This window comes from Chroicocephalus ridibundus, chromosome 1 (genome assembly GCF_963924245.1).
Source record: "Chroicocephalus ridibundus chromosome 1, bChrRid1.1, whole genome shotgun sequence".
Classification (NCBI taxonomy): Eukaryota; Metazoa; Chordata; class Aves; order Charadriiformes; family Laridae; genus Chroicocephalus; species Chroicocephalus ridibundus.
In genome coordinates this window covers 106871287-106891396 of record NC_086284.1, presented here as the reverse complement: position 1 = coordinate 106891396, position 20110 = coordinate 106871287, and the positions used below count along the sequence as shown (strand labels likewise).

Here is a 20110-nt window from a genome sequence, read left to right as displayed (position 1 = left end):
GGAACACAGGAAATTCCATCTCAACATGAGGAAAAACTTTACTTTGAGGGTGACAGAGCACTGGAACAAGCTGCCCAGAGGAGCTGTGGAGTTGTCTTCTCTGGAGGTACTCAGAACCTGCCTGGATGCATTTCTGTCCAGCTTGCTCTAGGTGAACCTGCTTTGGCTCAGGGGGTTGGACTAGATGATCTGCAAACTCCCTTCCAACCCCCACAATTCTATTATATACGAAACACCATTAATGTACCACAAATACCTATTTGGGTCAGTCAATCCAGCTGTGTCCCAGCTCCTTGTGAAAATTAACCCTACCCACACCAGAACCACGTTGAGAACCCATAGCTGAAAACCCAAATGGACTCACTCAAGTGAGAAATGAGGCACACGCTTCAACAGAGGTAACGATTGTCAAAAGAAAACAATAAGAAGCAAAAGATTCTTGATCTGTTCATGTCTTCAGATCAAGACTGGATATCCATCTGCTAGGTTGTGTGTGACTCTTCCCCCATTAGAGCCCCTATTAATTCTTGGGGATGAACAAAGGAGGTCTGTGTGTGTGAGAGAGATAAACAGCAGGGTTAGACTAAAAGGAGTAAAGCAAGACTAGTTTCTATCAGTCAAAAGAACATTATTCTCTTAAACAAGCTATGTTTCCAGATGTTATTGATGATAAGGGCTCCGTTCTCATTCATACTGTCTGTAGCAATTGTTGAGTTGGCTGATGCAGATGGAGACAACGGACTGCATTAGGAGTGTCCATGCTGTCTTCAAAACTGGTCCTAAACACAAGGGAACTTTAGATGTTTTTGGAAAGAAGAAAAAAAGTTAACATAAACCTGTGTAAAGAACTGTATTTAGCCAATCTTAAGCACTTGGTACATTTGTAGCCTGCCGTGGAGTAATCAGAATAACTGGGACTGATTTGTAGGCCTTGCAGGAATGCTTCTGAATCGTGAGGGAACATGGTGGAGTCCTTTTCTACTCTTAAGAGAGAATGTATAGTGACATGCAGTGGGGGAGGAGGGAGCTGGGTGGGGGGCTAGTGGTTATTTCATTTGTTGTTTCTGAAATTTCAGTATTCCCAATACAAGAGATATCCAAGAATGTATGGGGTTTTTTTCTCTCTTTGATATAAAACTATAGAAATGTTGACTACAGTTTTCTGTCTCATTTCAACAAGAATTTAGGGTAACTGCCAATTACTGCACATGTTGTTTTACCCTGTAGAAGCTATACATGGTATTCTTCAGTAAATGTGCCTGCCTTGTAGTAGGAATACAATGGAAAATACACTTATGGATTAATACAAGTCTCCTCAATTAGAAACAGACTGAGACATTACCCTGGTATAAAACAATGCCTACTGTTTATATAGAACTTCTCACATGTAAATATTATCATGCTATTGTAAAAGAGAAATATTACTATTTTTTTACAGGTGCCAGGGCACAGAGAAGAAAAGAGGAATTGTTCAAGGCCACCCACATGGCCAGCCCTGATCTAGCTCTTAGTCCTGTGCTCTCTCTAGTAGACAGTGTCTGATCTGTGCACTGTAAGGAGGCCTTGAAAATATTGCTTGTAGATGCTGAAGCGCATATGAAATTACAAGTGTTTATTGCTGAATTGTCTTTTTTTTCTCTCCCCTTGCAGATCGTAAAGTGTCTGGAATTTCCATTGAAACAGATAACAAAAACGTAAAAGCAGAGGAGTTTAAGGGTACAGTATGGGTATTGCTGTGATTATTTTTAATATATACACAATACATGCAAACTGCGTATACAGAAGCTGTGCAGCTGTTCAGACTGTATCCCTCTTTTCTGAGGGGTCCTGCTCCTACTATCTCAATTGACTTTTTGTGTAATCTTGGTCTTGTCCTCATTTTGTTCTCTTACTTGATGTTGGGTTGGACTAGATGCTCCCCAGAGGGCCTTTTCAACCTCACCTGTTCTGTGATTCTATGACTTGTTTGTCAGTCCTGGTAGCTCACTCTGTAACTTTTGCCTTGGTTTCCTTCCACCCACAATGATGGGAACTGATAGAAAGGAAAATGACTTGTCTTAAAAGACCGAAAAGTGAGGGACTAGAGAAAGAACAACTGTAAGTCAGCTAATTGTCAGTAACTGTAACTGAGTGGCTACTTTTAATTGTCAGTAACTATAGTGGATATTTATATATGTATATGTCATATGTAAAATGGCAAATGACTTCTAATAATGTCCTAGAGAAGTTAAGGAGGCAGGGAGGAAAACCTGATGTTTGCTGGGTAAATGATAAAGGGGTTCTAGTAGTGTGTATGTGAGTTTTGTGGTTTATGTGTGGGTTTTTGTTTGTTTTTTCTTTGCATTTGGTTGGAAAGGAGAGAGGTGGGAATTGAAAGAACTGTTTGCTGAGCTTTAGGCTTTATTCATCTGTTTGAGGTAATAATCAAATGTTTTAGAGGTCTCTAAAGCTGTCATTTGGGCTCCTGTGAAGAATTTTTGTCACTTTGGGGGAAGAAAACCTTAATACATTTAGAGCTCTGGACAGGCAGGGGGAGAGAAGCTCTTCAGGTAATATTAAAGCTTGATAAGGTTCTGTCTCTTTATATGATATACGGCTTGCATTTTTCTGTTGTTATTTGTATGATAGAGTGAGATCAGCTCAACGTAGCTCAGATGCCATGCCGAGTTTTTTTTTGTGTAGTAGCACTAAGGGAATGGCAGGGGCTGGTAGGCCTAGCTGTTCAGCTGAATGCCACTGACCTGAAATGCATTTTTCTTTTATACTCCAACTCCTACTACTGTATGGGAGGGTGGTCTGTCGCTGGAACGGGCTGCCCAGGGAAGTGGTCACAGCACCAAGCCTGTCAGCATTCAAGGAGTATCTGGACAACACTGGTAGTCATATGTTTTAGTTTTAGGTAGTCCCACGAGGAACAGGGAGTTGGACTCGATCGTCCTTATGGATCCCTTCCAACTTGAGATATTCCATGATTCTATAATGAAATTATAGCCTCCAGAGCAGATGTAAATACAAATTAAACATTGTTCAGGCTGCTCCAAAATCCCGGAAGGTTCTTCCAGGCCTGGCAGAGCCTTTGTTGATGCACAGCATGCTGTGGGCCTACCTTAATGCAAGTCAAGTAGACCTGTTCTGGAAAATACTTTTCACTGACTCTGTTAGTATGGGAAAAAGCAGGAGAGGGAAACTATGATGAAGGAGAGTTTTATTATGTTGTCTCTGTTCTGGGTGCACTCCTTTTCTTCCATGTCATTCTCTTCCTCAGAGTAAGATTAGTGGGAGGGCATCAATGCTAGCTTTTCTGAAACAAAAAAGGTAGCATGCAAGAAAGGGGCAGCGCATTCAAGATGGAGGTGACTTGTTCAGCTGAGATCACTTCAGCTGAGCTGTCTCTGTGTCAGCTAATATAGACCAGCTCATGAGATCAGCCAACTGTCACAAGGTCAGTAGCAAAAGCAAGCTGAGCTTGAATGATGGTTTTTCTTTGTTAGAAGGATACAAAAACAAAATGGAAAGGAAACTTTAGCAAATCTTAAGATTCAGGAAGCCTCCACCCATCCACTCAACCTGAAGTCAGGAACCTCAGGCTTCCTGAGTGCACAGCATGTTTTTCGAAGCGGCCAGTGCGTGTGTAACATGTTTCTGGCAAAGAATGCCCTCCTGCCTCAATTTTTCTTTCAAGTCTGGACATTTTTTTCCCCTGTGAGACATCACCAAGGCTACCAGTCTGGCCCCTTGAAAGCTTTTTGTTTTTCTACAGAACAGACCTGGGAAATCAGACTCTAAAGGGTGAGTGGGTAGATGTATCGGTAGCTCTTAATTGCCCTTCAGCCTTGTTTGCTGAGAGTGGGAACAAGGGTGCTGGTTAAGGCAGATTGACTGTACGATTGAGCAGTGGATGTTTGTCTCCTGAAAGCTAGACAGGCATTGCCAAAACTATAAAGGCTTTTGATCTTTGATACTCTGTCCTACGTTGGAAGATGAGCAGCCTAAAGGTGGCAAGATCAATATTGTGTTTGTTTCTCCTACAGAAGTTTCTGGGAGATACTAAACTTAACTTTATTAATAGATTCAGAGGTAGTCAGATGTGTGGTTGTATTCTTTCTTCTAATGTTGTTTCCCAACAATTCTTATTAATACCTTGACTTAAGAGTTATTTACTAGGAAAAAATGTATAGAGATATTTCAGCATGCTGTTGCATGGAGAATGGAACTACCGAAACACTGAGTTTGTCCCAATGACTCACCTATACAGTTTGTCATGTCTTCTCTCCCTCTTTAGTTCCCCCATAGTGACTATAGGATTGACCATAGACCACGATTACTATGATGCAAGCTACATATTAGAGACATTCACTCGCTCCAGTTGCTCACACCACAGTCCCACCAGTTTGTTTGGAGACTGATGGGTTTTGTCATCTTCTTTGTTAGTCCCTGTTTGTCATGTTTGTGTGTCTGTGTTTTGGTTTGTTACTGCCTCCTTTACTTGATACCACTTTTGCATTGAAAAGGTCTTTGATTGGGAAACCTTAATGAAGCAGACTCTCACCCTCCACATACCCTTACAATAATCAATGTGAAACTGTAACTGCTTACATAAGTTACTCAGGAGAATATTTAACCATCTTACTGGTATGTTTTCCATCTGCATTAAGTTATACGTTTGAACAGCTAAACTACTGATACCGAATTCAGAGTGGTAATCCACAAAATATTGTTAATGGGGTCAGAGGCCTTTTTTAATAGTGATGCGCTCACTGACAAAAATATTTAAATCTAAAATGAGGGTGGTAATACAGAATCTGTGCCCATCCAACATGGGAATATCTAGTCCCCAACATCTGAAACTTGATCCAAAGGCCACTGAACTATGGGAAAATTACTAGTTTCTGTTTTCTTGTTGCGTTTGTGTAAGTCTGGAGAAGGTCTGATGGCATCTGGCCCTTGCTGACTGCTCAAGTTGACTGCTCAAGTTCTTTCAAAGGGGTAGTATTAATTTAATGTAGCCTGAATGTGTACCAAACACAATGCTAAAGTCTCTAATTTTCCCTTTTGCGTGTTTTTTTTTTTTTTTTCCCCTCTAGAGGCTATTCTTAGTTGTAAGCACAAATTTTCAAAAGGGATGAGCTTAAGAATAGAATGGAAGAAAATACAGTCTCAAGAAGTCTCGTTTGTCTACTACAATGGTGAATTTACAGGTAGAGTACTACAAACTTATACTAATGGTTTAACGTGTCATTCTCTAGCATAGATATCAACACTTCCTTGTGAAAATAACTGAAAAAAAATGCTCTTGACTCTCCGTGCTGAACAGCTGTCTGTTTGAGGAAAAGAATTCTTGCCCGGGGGAAAGCATTCCTTAATAAAATCATCAATGTTTAGTTACCTTTTTAATGAAGTTAAATATAACAAACCACAAGACTAAGAAAAATGTCACTGCACGTTCCTTGACATTTTTCAAAAATGAAATTACATTCAGATGTAAACTCTCCAAAACTACTGCAAGCTCTGCACTCCTATCCTATAAAAAGGTTTCTGAAGCCTCCTGAAGGGCTGGAGGCTTGGATGTGAATAATGCAGCAACTTTATATACATAAAATATAAGGTCAGCTGTATATTTTAAATTATTTGTATTCTTTTCAGAAGTAGAATTTCTGTTTATATCTTCTGAAAAGGACTTACTTCAGCTTTATGTGTTGAAGAAAATATGGGTCTCTGGTACCTTGTACGCAATAAATGAAGGTTGAGAAGTAAAAGCGAAGCACAGCGATTTCATTAGTTTGTAGAGCTTGCAAGATGTGCTGGTCTTGTTTTTTTTTCTGCATATATTTAATTTAGTGAAACACTGGACCTTATGGTTCTGTGTGTGAATGTAACTTCAACTTCAAGTTTAATTTAACAAGCTGGAGAATGGGGAAAAAAAAAAACAAAACCCAACCCTAATTGTAAGAAGTCTGATGGCAATATCTTTACTGAATCCATCAAGTTTTCCCTTCCAAGTTAAAATGTCAAATACTTTGCTGTGGTCTTTCTCACAGTTCTTTCTGTAAGGTAATTAAGTTAGCAATTGCCATTCCTCTAGTGGAAGTCTACATCTTTTTTGTCACCTGACTACCGCTATGCGTGTTTTCTTGAAATGTCTTCAGAAAAAAAGCATTCCATCTTCCAACTACAAAATGTGTAAGAGATGTAGGTTTTTTTGAACTGAGGGTTTTTTTGGACTAAATGGACAAGTTGTAGAAGGTTCTTACTGTCTTGGGAGGGAAATTACATATTGCTCCTTGGTGATAGATAACTAACACTGAACAAATGAGCAATAGTTCATAAATTGTACATGACTGCAGAAAAAGCCAATGGGACGCAGACATTTGCTATAAGCAAAGAGTAGAAACCTCTCTGTTATTTCTCACTTAAAGGTGATCTTCGAGGCCGAGCAGAGATGCTGAATACAGGAATTCGTATTAGGAATGTGACTAGAAAGGATTCTGCAACATACCGCTGTGAAATCAGTGCAAAGAGTGAAGAGGGGCAACGCCTGGGAGAGGCTACTATTACTCTCACAGTATTGGGTACAAACTTTGTTACTTGGGCTTCTGTAAAAGACATTGAATGATGGCAAGCGGTGATGAAGGTGGGGTTGTCCATGTGATGTGTGGCTGCTGGGTTTTTGGGTCTTCTTTGGGCTGGGTTTATAAACACGTGCACATGCATGTTCTACAACATACTTGACAAAAGAGCTTTGTAAAATGCACCCTTGCATTAGAAGGGAATGGAACTAGGGGTTTGTTGATATAAATGTGGGGTTTAGTTCTCCAAACTTAGTAAGTATGCTGATTTATGTGATCATGAAATGTCCATTTCTACTAAACTGAAGTCATTCAGTGGCTGAGATTCTGGATAAGTTGATCATGGAGTTTGGCACTGGAAAGTCAGCATCTGTCAACACTTATCAAATATTCCTAAGCAGCAGTTGATTTCAATATGCTACAGTCTCCTCATGGTTTTGGAAGGAGAAACTGCTGCAATGCCTGTGCAATGCCAGCCGGCGAGTTAGCAATCTGTGCGCTTTATTTACAGGAGAGATGCTGTTGGCTTGGGGAGGTGGTTGTTCTTTGTGGCTTTTTGTTTATTTTCTTTCCCAGTCGGGGAAAGGAGGGAAAAGTGAATACTGAGCACATTCTTCTTACACTGTTTCTGGTATTTTTCCCAGGGGATGAGTGGTAGAAGTTGGTAGTTTTCTTCTTTTCCCCACATAGGGAGAAATGAAAATGTTTGCTTTTGTAGTTTCCATACAAAAATAATTGATCTTTTAAAATTATAAATGAAGTCTCAATGTTCTTCATAAAGGATGATAAATTCATGGACTTCTGATTAGCTCCAACAGTGTGGTAAGCCCACTTATTCTTTCTGACAATCATTTTTCAAATCCAGTTGATTTCTTTTAATACAAAAGATCTTTTTCCTCTTCCTCACATCTGTTTTTAAATACTGGGGCAGGGAAGGGGAGAATTGCTGGACTACAGATACTGTGAGTTGTCCCTCTTCTGCCTGTGAGCAGGAAGCCCCATACAAGAAACGAGGTGGAAAGATCTCTCTGGGGTTGGATGAGGGTGTATAGATTGGAGACAGGATGACACAGCATGTTGGGGGGGAGTCTGGTGTGGAACAAGCCTCTTTCTTCCACTTTTAGCAACTCACAAATTTTCCTGTGCTCTCCAGTAGCAGGACTCTGCCTTCAGTCCCTTCTCCAGCACCTCATTTCATTAACATGGTAGTTTCTAAGCATGTATACAAGTGCTCACCTCCTCACCAGTGACTGTCCAACTGTTGTCATGTAGACAATGCTGATAAGACTGTGTAACAAGTGCAATTTCATTTTCCAGTTGCTCCAACAACTCCGGTATGTGAGGTACCCAGCTCTGCAATGACGGGAACAGTAGTGGAACTGAGCTGTAAGGAGACTGAGGGATCTCCTCCCTCTGAGTACCAGTGGTACAAGAATGGTGTTCCCTTACTGGAAAAGACAGGAACAGGCAGTGCTAGAGCAGCAAACATAACTTACACCATGAATAAAAAGTCTGGCACTCTGGTAAGTGTAATAACCAACTCTGTCATAACCAGCTATCACAAAGACAAAATTGTTTAGTACAATGATGCACAGGGGTCTTAATCCAAAAATGCACAAGGTCTTTGTTGAAGATCAATGTCATGCTGATATATGTGATAACAAATGTAGAAGGTGGTTTCTGCCTCAGATCAATGACAAAGCCATAGGCATGATACAGATAAATTGGGTGAGTTGCAAGGATGCAGTACTGATAAATGAGCAGAATCTAGAATAGAAATGACAAATTTCACCTTGTAATTTAACAAACGAGTGCCAGGTGAGAATGATCTCTCAGTGTGTCAACAGAGTTATATTTGGTAGCACCTTAAAATCTGAAATAGCAACTTCTGCGCACTTCAGTGGGAGTGCAGCACTAAGGGTAGTCCAGAATCTGTACAATCCAGTGGCGTTTACAGGTTCCAGTCCAGTACTTGTGAAGTCAGTGGGAAGTAGCTGGGGCTGTAAGTAGCCTTAGTGTGTTTTTTGTTGTAGTTATTTGTGGTGTGTGTGTGTGTGGGGGGGACATCCCTCAGAACTGGCCATCACTTGCTCCTACTTGATCCTTCTAAAAAAAAAAAAATTGATATGTACTACTTACGGTGCATTGTCAGCTGAGGTCTTTCAGAAGTAAAGAGCTGTTCTAGGGACACCCTGCTCTTGTGCATGATCAAACCTGGAAACTGAGATATGGCTAAGCATTCCGAGGTGCTGTGGATCTTTCAGCATGGCGTGGAAATTAGGTGGACTACTCAAAATTAGCAATCACTTCTGAAAATCTTAAAGTATGGTATATATTAAAGGAAAAAAAGTTAACAGGCCTACTAGTGAAAAAAATAACAATAAACACAGAGAAACACTGGAACAGACATTACGTCAGTCTCTGTCCATCTCTTGCTTCCTTACTTTCATTTTTACAGCAGTAGTATTTGATAAATAATGCACTTTAGCATTAGAAAGCGCCATTTCTTATGGGAGGGGGAAGCCCACAAACTTTCCCTGGGAAATATTTTTTTTTACTACATGAATTTTTATTTTTTTTTTTTTGGTGAAATGAACAAAACGTTCTGATATCAGGGATTCTGAAATTGGAGCATGCCTAAAAAAATGTATTTTGTTGGAAAGTACTGATCCACTGAAAAAGAATCTCCTTGTAGATACACACCATCTAGTTCAAATGTCCATCTAAAAGACCCTCTTAGGCCAGAAGCTGAATTTCAAGACCACGGGATGTGACTAGGGAGCTGAATTATGAGGTCAATTTCTCACTTTCTTTCAGGTTTGTTTTTTTTTTTGGTTAAAAAAACAACCAACCAAAGCCTGTTGACATGTCAAAATTTCTATCCCACAGGCAATTCTGAATTTCTTTCCATTCTGATAATGGTTTTGGACTCTGTCTTAACAGCTATTTAACACAGTTACAAGGAATGACACTGGAGAGTATTACTGTGAAGCCTCCAATGGGATCGGATTATCTCAGAAATGCTCAGTGAAGCGAATGCAAGTTGGTATGTGTCAAAGCAAATAAGGGTGGAAAAGAGTCTTGCAGTGGGAATGATTTTATTGCTTGATGCAACTGACAAGCTAAGACCAGATTGAATTATATCTCTTTGTTTGATTATAGCATTCTGGGGGAGGAATAATGATAATAATAGTTCCTTAAATGTGGTTGCTGTGGCTACTTAAAGCATTCCTTTCTTACAGCACAAACATGTCTCACTGCATTTCACAGAAAAGCAGCTAGTGTAGTACCCTAAAATTATTGTAGCAGCCAGCCTTTAGGTTGCTAAACACTGAACTTCACACAACAGCAGTATCCGTATGAAATCCTTAATATTTCAGAATGCTTTTGTGGAAGCTGTACAGTATAATGTGCCCGTCCACTGGGTTATTTTCTTTATGAAAAGTCTCCCTTTTGAGATTCATTCATGTGAGATCTTAATGCAATAGATCAGAAATTTAACTGTGGCTCATCTATACCTGCCAGAGGAACGCTGAAGAAGTCAGCGTATCTTAAAAAAAAAAAAAATTAAAAAAAAAAAAAATCATGCTGCCTGTTTGTTTTCGACTTGCATAGCATAGGTGAAGTGTAACATTGGTTAGCTAATAAAGAATTTAGCAAAGTCTGGAGGGGCAAAGTCTATAAAAACCCAAAATGCATGAATACTTTTACAGAATATAAAACTAGCTCTTGCAGCTGTGATAGGAAAGCAGATGCTAAAGAAACAAATTTGCTGAAAGATCCTAACCAATACCGCACAGAAGTGCATGTCCAAGTATTCCATAAAGCAGTTGTCTGGTGCTTTCTTAGAACTTGGCTGAAAATCAGTGGATCGTGGCTTTTAATGCATACCTGGTTGATTATGGGCAAGAGTCCCACAAGCTACCATGACAGAATCCCTCTGTTGTGGAAATACTCACCAAAGTCCTAAATCGCTATCAACCAATGCACAAAAATTGATAGGCTTGGGGGTAAAATTCCCCCAATAAAATTCCCCCCATATATTAATGCATGCTTAAAGTCAGGATCCAATTAAGTATTTGGATATATAACAAAAACTTATGAAAATGTTTCTGCTTGTTGATGTTATTGTTTTTTCCTAAAATAGATGATTGTCTGAGGCTCTTAATGGTTAGATCAGGAAATGGGCATGGGTCATCACCTTCCAAATAAAAATGGCTAGATGTTTCCGTAGCACAGTGCAGAGTTTAACTTTAGACATCTGGGCTAAAATATTTGTTGATCTTTATTGGGTTGGATTTGAAAAGGCTTGCTGTTTAAAAATAAAAAAAGCATTGAATTTTAAATAACTTGCCTGAAGAGTTCTTCAGGACTGGGACCTGACATTGCCATCAGCTGTTTTAGTTTATTTTAGGCAAACTAACTGTATGAAAACACTTGTTTTAAGACTTTTAAAGATTTCCAGATATTTTCCCTTAGAGACATATGACACGAATAATACTTATTTGGGATAAGTATGATGAGGAATATGTATCCCTTGACCCCTCTTATTCTTTCCTTACTTTTGACCCAAACTAAGCAGTTGAAGTGTACCAAGGACTGCTGTTAATGTGGCTGTGATACAGTAATGCTTTTGGACTCCTTATCTACATCTATTCGTTACTAATTAACTTGCATAACTTGGGCCAAAGACCACCTATAGGTACAAAAGGTCCCTGTAGTAATTAGAGGAAAAAATCCAGCCTATGGAAACTTTTACAACTTATAACATTGGACTTACGTTTTATAATTACAGATGACCTTAATGTAAGTGGTATCATCGCTGCAGTAGTATTTGTGGCTCTGGTAATGGCATTGTGTGGCCTTGGAGTATTTTATGCCCAAAAAAAGGGCTACTTTACAAGTAAGTAAAGTAAAATCAGTCCTTCCTTGTGTCAAAAAAGAAACAATCTGTACTTCTGCTGACTGTAACATGTCCTCCGTTTCATGAAGGCTCCAACTCCATGGTACTAAGGCTAAAGAGTATTACAGCAGCAACTTTATTGTGCAGACATTTTTATTTTGCCAACTTCTACTGCAAAAGATACTTTATGAATGGCATGGAGACGTTCATGCAGTTGCATAAGGCTACCAAACAGCAATCTGGGGAAAGCAGCGAGCCGAACCCTGGTTCTTGGAGCCTCTCTGCTCTGGTTTTGAGAAGGGATGGCAAAGAAAGGCAACATAAAAACAAGCCGTTCAAGTTCACTCGTAGTCTAAAAATTCTGAGCGGCTGAGTTCTGATGAAGGGGAAACTAAATTACTGGCTCCCTCTTCTGGGTCGTGGCGAAAATGCACGTGGAGAAACCTTGCTTTGTAAGGATTGCTGCAAAAAATCTCGACACCCAGCAAGCCTCCCCATAGCGTTTACATCAGTGCCTGTAGAGTTCAGCAGAAGGGATGCCAAATGCCAGGGTCTGAGAAGGTCCGCTGCCTAAAAGTAAAAGGCTAACAGAGCTGCTGTTAGAATTCATGTTCACTTGGAAGTTCATTTACCTTTGAAAGCAACCTAATCTTTTTCTGTTGAAACTCACTATGCCAAAAAGAGACATTTGGTTCAGAAACTCCTTCTAGAAACTGAAGAGCTGAACAAGCTACGAATAACTATTTCAAAGAACTTTAAATCAGCTAAGGAAACTGTTCTTGTGCTAATTTTTAATCTTATTTTTTTTTCTTTTTCAGAAGGAGGTTCTTCCCAGTAAGTATCTTAATGCGAGTAGCACACAAGTCACTGCAAACTTCATTTACATTTCTGATGAGTTAGTAACTGTGGTGATTGTTTAAGGCCTTTCTCACATGATTCTTGTACAGTGCCTTTTCTGAACATTGAAACAAACCTGGTCCTACACATCAGCTGGTTCCCTTATTAGGACCAGTGTGATGGTGAGAAAATTAATTAAGGATTATTACTGTGATAAATGTCCAGAGATGTGTCTTTTTACATAGTTATGGTTTATATCCGTAACTCAGCTACGGGCATGCATTTGTCTTCTCTTCAAACTGGACAAAAGATACTCAGAACCAAATTGAACTGTCCTCATATCCATGCCTGCAGATCATTTCAGGAAATATTTGACAGGTGGAGGCTTCATGAGGGTGTCTGGTTTACACCTTTAATATGGATTTACTTCATGCATTTAAATTTCTTTATTCTTTAAAAGTCAGAATTCCTCAAGCTATTTTAGTGGTCCCACTAAAATTGTGTGCTTCATTGGAGGCTGTCCTCATATTTTTGTTTTGCTTTTGAAAGTTTATTTTAGCACTTCTAGGTTATAGCAGGTTTAAAAAAAAGTACTAAAGAGAACTACAAATATTACTTTTAAATACTATGTTGTTTATACAGCATAGCCACAAACTAGACAAAAAGCATAACTGGAAGCATTGAAAAGACAAGCTAGGGAAGGTGATTTGTCAGTGGTTGATGAGATACTGACAGCTGTCTAAGAGCATTCAACAGATTTGTTATTATAATTTTTTTCTGAGAGAGGGGGGAAAAATTCTAAGGATTGCTGGAAATCAGGAAAAATGCATTCATAAATAAGGTCCTCGAAGGGTTAAAACTAGCACCAGAAAAGTCACTATTTAACCTATGTTCTTTTCCTGTTTTTTTTTCCTGTTAACAGAAAGAAGACCAACTATCAATCTACGAGTGAAAAGGCAAGTATTTTGCATTCAGTAGTGTGTTTAAAAAGTTCTATGTGTCTTCCAAATTCCTTAGTTCTGTGATGGTTTTGCTTGCCCTCCCCCAAACCTCATATGCCGCCAATACCTGGAGGTACCTTATCTCTGTTTGTATTTATAGCATCCTATTACTTAGTCTCAAGTGCCATGCAGCTACAGCACCTTGCTCCATACTTTGCCATCTTTTCCTTTACCGCACTAAGCAGACTTTTACCTGGTTGTCTTTTACCTACTTCTTCCTACATCTCTCCCTGTTCTGTGAGCTTCCTTCATTCTTTTTCTTCCCCCTTTTCATTACTTTCCCTCCATCAGCTAAGCTAAAAAGGTAACGCCCTTATACTACTTGGCAATCTCATCTCTACACTGTCCACTTAATGCTGCCATTTCTCACTTGTGAAGTCTTTTACTCCGCCTTGCTTGTGCATGTTGGTTAACCAAGGAAACTAACTCGGACAATCCAAAGCAGCAGCGAGAGAAAGTGTGGGCCTTAATTCCTCTAAGATTAATGTGGGTCAAAAGGCTGGACTAAATATGGAAGTTAAACTTGCTACTTCCCCCCCACCCTGCCCTTTCTCATTGAGAGGTCTCAAGGCCTGTAGCTGCGCGTAGGTTACTCCAGCTTGTCAGAGTGCTGTAAAAAGAATGGAGCTCCAGCTAAAGTTTCAACTAGGAGCAACTTAGTTTCACTCTCTATAGTTTACGGCTACACTAGTAGCCTTAAAAGCTCATTTCTCTATTCAAAACAAAGCACACTAAAAGCATAAGCTTATTCCTTCCCCTAGTGTGTATGTAAGAAACTGCCTGAGGCCAGCTACCTGGCTGCTCCGAGTTGGGAAGGAACGAACTTTGAAGAGCTGTGGCATCTGTTTATCAATATTAATGCGCTTGTGAATCAGATGCTCAGCAGAGCCGTTTGATACTTGTATTTTTAATAGGTTATTACTTCTATTCTGTGTAGCAGTGTTTTCTGTAGACTTCCCTTTCCAGAAAAGGGTAAAGGATAATTAGCAGTACTTCAGGGAGGCTTCTTTTCAATCTCGATGCCTTAGTTTCTTCTGAAATGTACACTAAAGTTTTATCTGGTTAAAATCTCTGAACTATTACTCATGTAACCTTGTTTGCTTCATTTAGGATTTCAAGCATACCAAGTCCTTTGTTATTTAGAAGATTTCAGCCTCTGTGAGGGACATCAAATGACTACTTGTTATACAAAAGTATCAAAGGGATCTTTTGACCTCTACTCTGTAAATATTGGTTCCACATACTACATGCTGAAAATAGAAACTGCCAATGTTTAGATCTAGTCACCCTGTTTGTGATTGCTTTTTAAAAAAACAAAACCCAAAAAACCTCTTAACTTAAAGACAGAACTAAACTGAATGTACAAGTCAGTTTCTGTGAAGGCTTCTCATTTTGTTCATGTATACATGCAGTAATACCGGATTCACTCTTACAGCTTGGAACAGTCTATTCAAATTACTTCAATAGATGACCTTGCTACCACTACTTCTACTATTTATGTCTCCACCATTGTCAAGGGCTCAAAATCTCCTGCAATTCTGACTTATCAGTACCTTGACGTTGCATTAGATTTGCCAAAGCCATCTGTAAGTGTGTAAGTAGTCGTGCAGACTTAAACTCACTATCCTGACAGAATAAAGCTTCCTGTAATTGAGGCTCAAGCAGTGTTTTGTTATCTAATATAAAATGCCTACAGCTTCTTTTCCACAAGGAAGTATCTCTCTCTCTGTAGACTGCATGTGTAATTTCATTCTGAAGAACAATCATGCCAGTACAACTCAAGCTGTAGTATCTGGACCCTAAATGTTGAAGTGTCACAAATAAATAGTTCCTCAGAACTTGAAGTGTTTGTGTCAATTGTTCAGTTACTAAAATTCAACTCTCACAACCTCATTAACAGGTATCAGTTGCTTGTATTAGAGTAACACTTCATCACTTGCATGTTCATTGATGCAGTGTAAAATTAGTATATTTGTGCCTATGTTTTTAGCTGTGCAGGGACCATTGCTATCCTAGGGCTTTGCTACAGACTTAGGGATCATGTTTTGTGTTTTTTCTGCAGAAGCTTTTTGGATGTGCCAAACTCAGAAAAACAAGTAGTTCCTTCTTGGTGTATTGCTATGAGCATTATAACTTCTCAACACTAACACGTAGCTTGGCAAAGGCAGTTTTGCAGTTAAGATTAAGAAACACTACTCAGATGCCTCAGTCACTTAAAGAGGTGACAAGCACAGCTAACTATGCTCACCATACAGTTAAGAACTTATTCACGCTTTTGAAATCAAACTGCAACGCTGTCTTTATTAAGTTACAACTGGTGCCATGTTCAGCAACTCCATTGATGTACACTGCTGTTCGGTGTACAACCTGCAGAGATCACTTCGGAGTCTCCTCAAACTTGGGCTCTAAAGGAGGAAGGGGAGAGAGAGAGAAAAGTCACATTAGTCTCTTTTCGTTCCAGCCTCAAACACCACAATTCATCTGGTATTCAAAGAAAACTAAACATTAGGTTTGCAAGCTAAAGCAAGCTCTTGTACCCTGCAGCCTACACCACTGCTTGCTGTGTTTGTATCAGGGTAGGATTGGATGTGGGCAGCACTAAAGACTAAACTATGCTGGAGACAGGTCCTTTCCACCTTAGAGTTATACGTAAGGTTTCAGACAGACATGCACCTCAGTAACATTCTACCAAAACAGCTTTTACAACATCTGGGGTAGGGAAGGCAGCAGAGAACTGAAGTAGTCAACCAGAATGTTACTGGACAACATGATACTAGTATTTCCAACATACCTCTGGTATGAGAGCAAGTAACCTATCTCTTTGCTCTTGATAAGTGTCTTATAGCTGAATAACAGAACGGAGTGCACAATTTCAACACCAGTCGAATATTCTCCACATAGAAACACTGAGGAAGGAGTTCTTGATGTCAAAGGTACAAACTCAGAAGGATTATGGCTTTTGACAGCTGAGCTACTACTGCCTGTTCTCCTTGCTACAAAAAGTCTGAGATATAAGGCTCAGCTTATAGTAATCTTCACTAAGACAAAAAAATAAAGTTTTGACCCACCTAGCCATTTAGTTTTTAAAACTTGCTGAAATTAGATAAAGGATAGGCAAAAATGGTAAAAGAACATGGTCTCCCCACTCTATGTTCTGTTCTTACAGTCACACAGATTTTGTTTCATTACAAAAAAAATCCTAAGCTTTTATATGTATTGTTTCAAATATTACATAGAAATAAAACTGAATATAAAGACAATGCATCCCTAGAACTGGAGCCGGGGGGGAGAAATACCATAGATCCTACTTTACAGATGCTCTGTTTTATTTGCACCAGTAACAATCTGACACCAAATTCTCCCTTAATCCAACTGAAATACCACCAAAACCCAAAACATTTTTAGGTGTGTTCCTAATCTGAATTAGAATTTCCAGTCAGTCTTAGCAGAATTACAAGTCACTGACTATGGCATCTTGACCTTCGCTGGCTGCCAGATGCCCACCAAGCCTCTCACTCTCCTGCTCTTCCCCTCCCTCCACAGGAGGGGTGAGAATAGACAGTGGTTTTACCATTTTTAAAATATGTTGTCACAGAGGCGCCACCAGCTGTGTCCTGCAGTGTGTCCATTTTGGAGCCAGATGGAACTGGCTCTGTCCAATGTGTGGACACCCCCTGGCCCCTCCTGATAGAGGCCACCCCTTCAGCTCCCCACTATCAAAACCTTGTCATGTAAACCAAATACACTGGCACCTTCAAAAGATTGATGCATCTCAACTTATGGGAAAGGCAGCTTACTCCTCCAAAACCTGACTTCAGCCGAAACTGCTTGTGAGCAATGAAGACTTTGAGCTATACTTCCATAAGGAAGCAAAAGAAACAAAGAACTAGAGAAATGAGCCATAAAAAAATTAAATTGCCTTTATGTCCTAAGACTCTGTGCTGTTTCTTTGAATTCTGCATAAACCATTCCTCACAAGCATTCTTCTTATGATAATCAATCTGGGTAATATGAAAACGTGTTAATACAAACTTAGAGCAGTTAAACTGAAGTCACATCCAAATAACTGAAGAAAAAGGTTTAATAAGTCGTGAAGTAATCCTAAGTAACAAAACTATGTCCATTTTCTGAAATCACGGACTTTCCAGATGAGCTTAGAAAATTACAGTTTGGGTGACATAGCAGACTATCATTTTGAAAAACAGTTGTCTCACCTCTTTGTGAGGATGAGGAAAAAATATAACAATAAACCCTGGGCTATTTCTTTTATATTTGTGCTATTTCTTTAGGGTCTGTGAAGGGTAATTAAGATAGCTGAATCTGGCTGCAAGTTTTCTTAAGCATCAGTCTAAGTAAGTCCACGTCTCTACAGGAAAAGGCAAATAATCAAGAAAAGGAGTCAGATGGAATCAGATGTGAACTGTCTGAAAGTAAGGATATTCACTGGGGCATCTTATGTGAAATTAATGGTCCAAATAAAAACTAAATGGGAATTAAGAAAAACAGTCACTGAAATGTCCTTACTTGCAATTAAAAACTGAGTAAGATTGTTAACTCACCCTCAAATTTAAATTCTGGAAACTTGGTTAGATCTCCCTCACCATACGCCCGTTGAAGTCTAGCAAGGGATTCATTCAAGTCTTTCTGAAATTCAGGGCCTGCATCAACAGGCCCTCCAGCTTGCCTAAAAAACATTAAAAGTTCTGATTAATACTTCAGTTCCGAAATTTCATGTGGAAGTTATACATTTTCACAACCATTTATGAATTAAAAGCCTTTTTGGCAACCAGCTAAAGCAAACCATTTAAAATATCTCCAAAAGTCGAGACATGACGCACCTTAGGGCCTACTTACCTTACACGTAAACAAGGTTCCCAAGGTAACGTACAGGCTTTTTACTATCAGTGATGAAAATCCAAGCTACAGAGGTAGCCTTTTGAGACATAAAACTACACTGAGTATTCAGGATTTCAGGGCTCTTAGTTTCACTTGTTCCGGATGTGATTTCCTAACAAAATTGTGATTTGTACCTCTGATATTTCTGAAATAGTGATCTTGGTTAGTAAAGCTTAACTGTTCTCACAGAGAACGTGCTTTAAATACTAAATAAGGAAAAAAAAAACAAAAGACAGGGCACCATGCGTTCATATATATTCAGACAGGGATTTCTTGGGATACAAATATAAAATAACTAAAATAGTAACTCTTCAGATTACCAATGCTCAGTTGTACCAACACAGATATCACTTACAATTGGTAAAGCCAGTAAAAATTTGCCACCCTTCACAGGCTAGTTTGTAGGTGTGGAAACACAGATCTTCCTCCAGTAGAACTAAGGAGCAGCTTATTTCCTTCACAGAAATAATTCACAAGAATAAATGACACAGAATTACTATAGTTTTAGTTTTCCTGTTAAGTAGTTCATTCAAATATTACAAGAATCTAAGATTCCATTTGAATGAACTCCTTTTTAACTTAAGATGTTTAAGGAATCAGCCTCACAGTTCCATTAATTCTGAATTGCTTTTGGACGCTGTTTCCATTCAGCTTCTGGCAACAAGACTGAAGAATAGCCACTTTCCTCAGACAAAAAAAAAAAGGGGCTTTTTTCCTTTTTTTTTTTTTTTTTTTTTACAGAGCACATAGATGTGTAAAAATTAACATACTGGTATGTTCACCTGGTATGCAAAGAAACTCAAATGAGTGCCTTAACTCCCCAAGAAGAATGACATCAACTTTACTTCTTTTTTTATTTTTTGAAGGAGAAAAAATAGACATTTCCTGCCAGGTATGCAAGAACAAGCCTTCTCACTTGTGACACTATCAGTAAGTGTTGCAGGAATACGTACCTGAAGTATTTAGAGACCAACCTACAAAGTTAACATACTTTATTGTCAAAATCAAATAACCTCCTTTACTTACTTGCTCTTTGTGTTGTATTCTCTGATCTTGTCCACGAAGAGCTTCTGAACGGGATCGAGCTCTTTCGTCTTATTAAAGACAATAGCAGAAAGCCCTATGTTTCTGCGCAAGTGAACGGAAACAGCAGAGCGAAAAATGGAAGAAAGTCGCAGAATCTGATGCAGAATCATGATGGCACTGGTGTTTTACCTAACAATAAAAAAAAAAAAAAAGGCAAAACAGAAATATGGAATCAGGTAGCTCTTTCTGCAACGTAAATGCATAAAGATGCAAAATATTTGGGTCAGAAATAAGCTTTAGACCAGGAAGAGCAGTGAAACCAACACGCCATTTGGGGTGAAACCCCGGAGACGCGGTGCCACCTCCCGTTCAGTCCCACCACCGCCGAGAGCAACTCACAATTTCAAGTTTTGACTCGTTTGAAGAAAAAGCGACAGTTTTAACCCAGCCAAAGCCGGCAGCACCGGCCTCCGACCCCGCTGCTCCCCCCACCCATCCCCCGGTCCCCGTCTCCCTCTCACCCGCCCGGGCACCTCCCGCAGGCGGCGGGGCAAGGCGGCGCCGTTCGCCCCGGGGCCCGGGTACCCCAAGGACAAATCGACGGAGGAGGAGCTGCCCCCCCCGGTGCTGCGGGAGGACGGGCGGGCGGTCACAGAGCCGCCACCAGGCCCAGCTCCAGTCACCTTGGGAGAGTCACCGCCGCCGCCGCCACGGCCCCGGGTGCGCCCCGCCTCCCCGCGCAGTGCACGCCGGGAAACCACCGCCTCAACCCACGCCCCCCCGGCCCCGTCCGCACCGCCCGGTGTCGCCGCAGCGCCGGGCCCCGGTGGCCGCCGGGAGCTGTAGTTCCCGCCCCCGCGCGGGGGGTGGCGGTCTGGGCG

General features: G+C 40.0%; 2 protein-coding genes across 4 annotated transcripts in view; one reads left to right on the top strand and one right to left on the bottom strand.

The window, feature by feature from the left end:
- Positions 1-15151, top strand: part of JAM2 (junctional adhesion molecule 2) — a 37673-nt gene extending 22522 nt beyond the window's left edge. For both annotated transcript variants that reach the window (XM_063347260.1, XM_063347268.1), the window contains exons 2-10: positions 1651-1716; positions 5085-5198; positions 6417-6569; positions 7884-8089; positions 9510-9612; positions 11362-11469; positions 12288-12303; positions 13229-13262; positions 14418-15151. In XM_063347260.1, coding sequence (XP_063203330.1) covers positions 1651-1716; positions 5085-5198; positions 6417-6569; positions 7884-8089; positions 9510-9612; positions 11362-11469; positions 12288-12303; positions 13229-13262; positions 14418-14450 — 833 coding nt within the window. In that variant the 3' untranslated portion in view covers positions 14451-15151. The remainder of the gene's footprint in view (positions 1-1650; positions 1717-5084; positions 5199-6416; positions 6570-7883; positions 8090-9509; positions 9613-11361; positions 11470-12287; positions 12304-13228; positions 13263-14417) is intronic.
- A 429-nt stretch (positions 15152-15580) lies between these two features.
- ATP5PF (ATP synthase peripheral stalk subunit F6) lies at positions 15581-20053 on the bottom strand. Of its 2 annotated transcripts, none has more exons than XM_063347290.1 (4): positions 19913-20053; positions 19230-19418; positions 17867-17991; positions 15581-15712 (listed from the first exon to the last, which is right to left on the bottom strand). In XM_063347290.1, the coding sequence occupies exons 2-4, from the start codon at positions 19397-19399 to the stop codon at positions 15684-15686; spliced, it is 324 nt and encodes a 107-aa protein (XP_063203360.1). In that variant the 5' UTR covers positions 19400-19418; positions 19913-20053; the 3' UTR covers positions 15581-15683. The 2 variants fall into 2 exon arrangements, with proteins under 2 accessions (XP_063203360.1, XP_063203353.1); XM_063347283.1 differs by having other exon boundaries at positions 19751-19948.
- Between the last annotated feature and the right edge of the window lie 57 nt (positions 20054-20110).

Excerpts from the sequence above, each read along its gene's own strand:
- ATP5PF (XM_063347290.1), bottom strand. The coding sequence starts at position 19,399 with ATGATTCTGCATCAGATTCTGCGACTTTCTTCCATTTTTCGCTCTGCT. Across the intron at positions 17,992-19,229 it reads GAATACAACACAAAGAGCAA|GCAAGCTGGAGGGCCTGTTG; the intron begins GTAAGTAAAGGA and ends AATGTTTTTTAG. Across the intron at positions 15,713-17,866 it reads TCCAGAATTTAAATTTGAGG|AGCCCAAGTTTGAGGAGACT; the intron begins GTGAGTTAACAA and ends TTCCTCCTTTAG.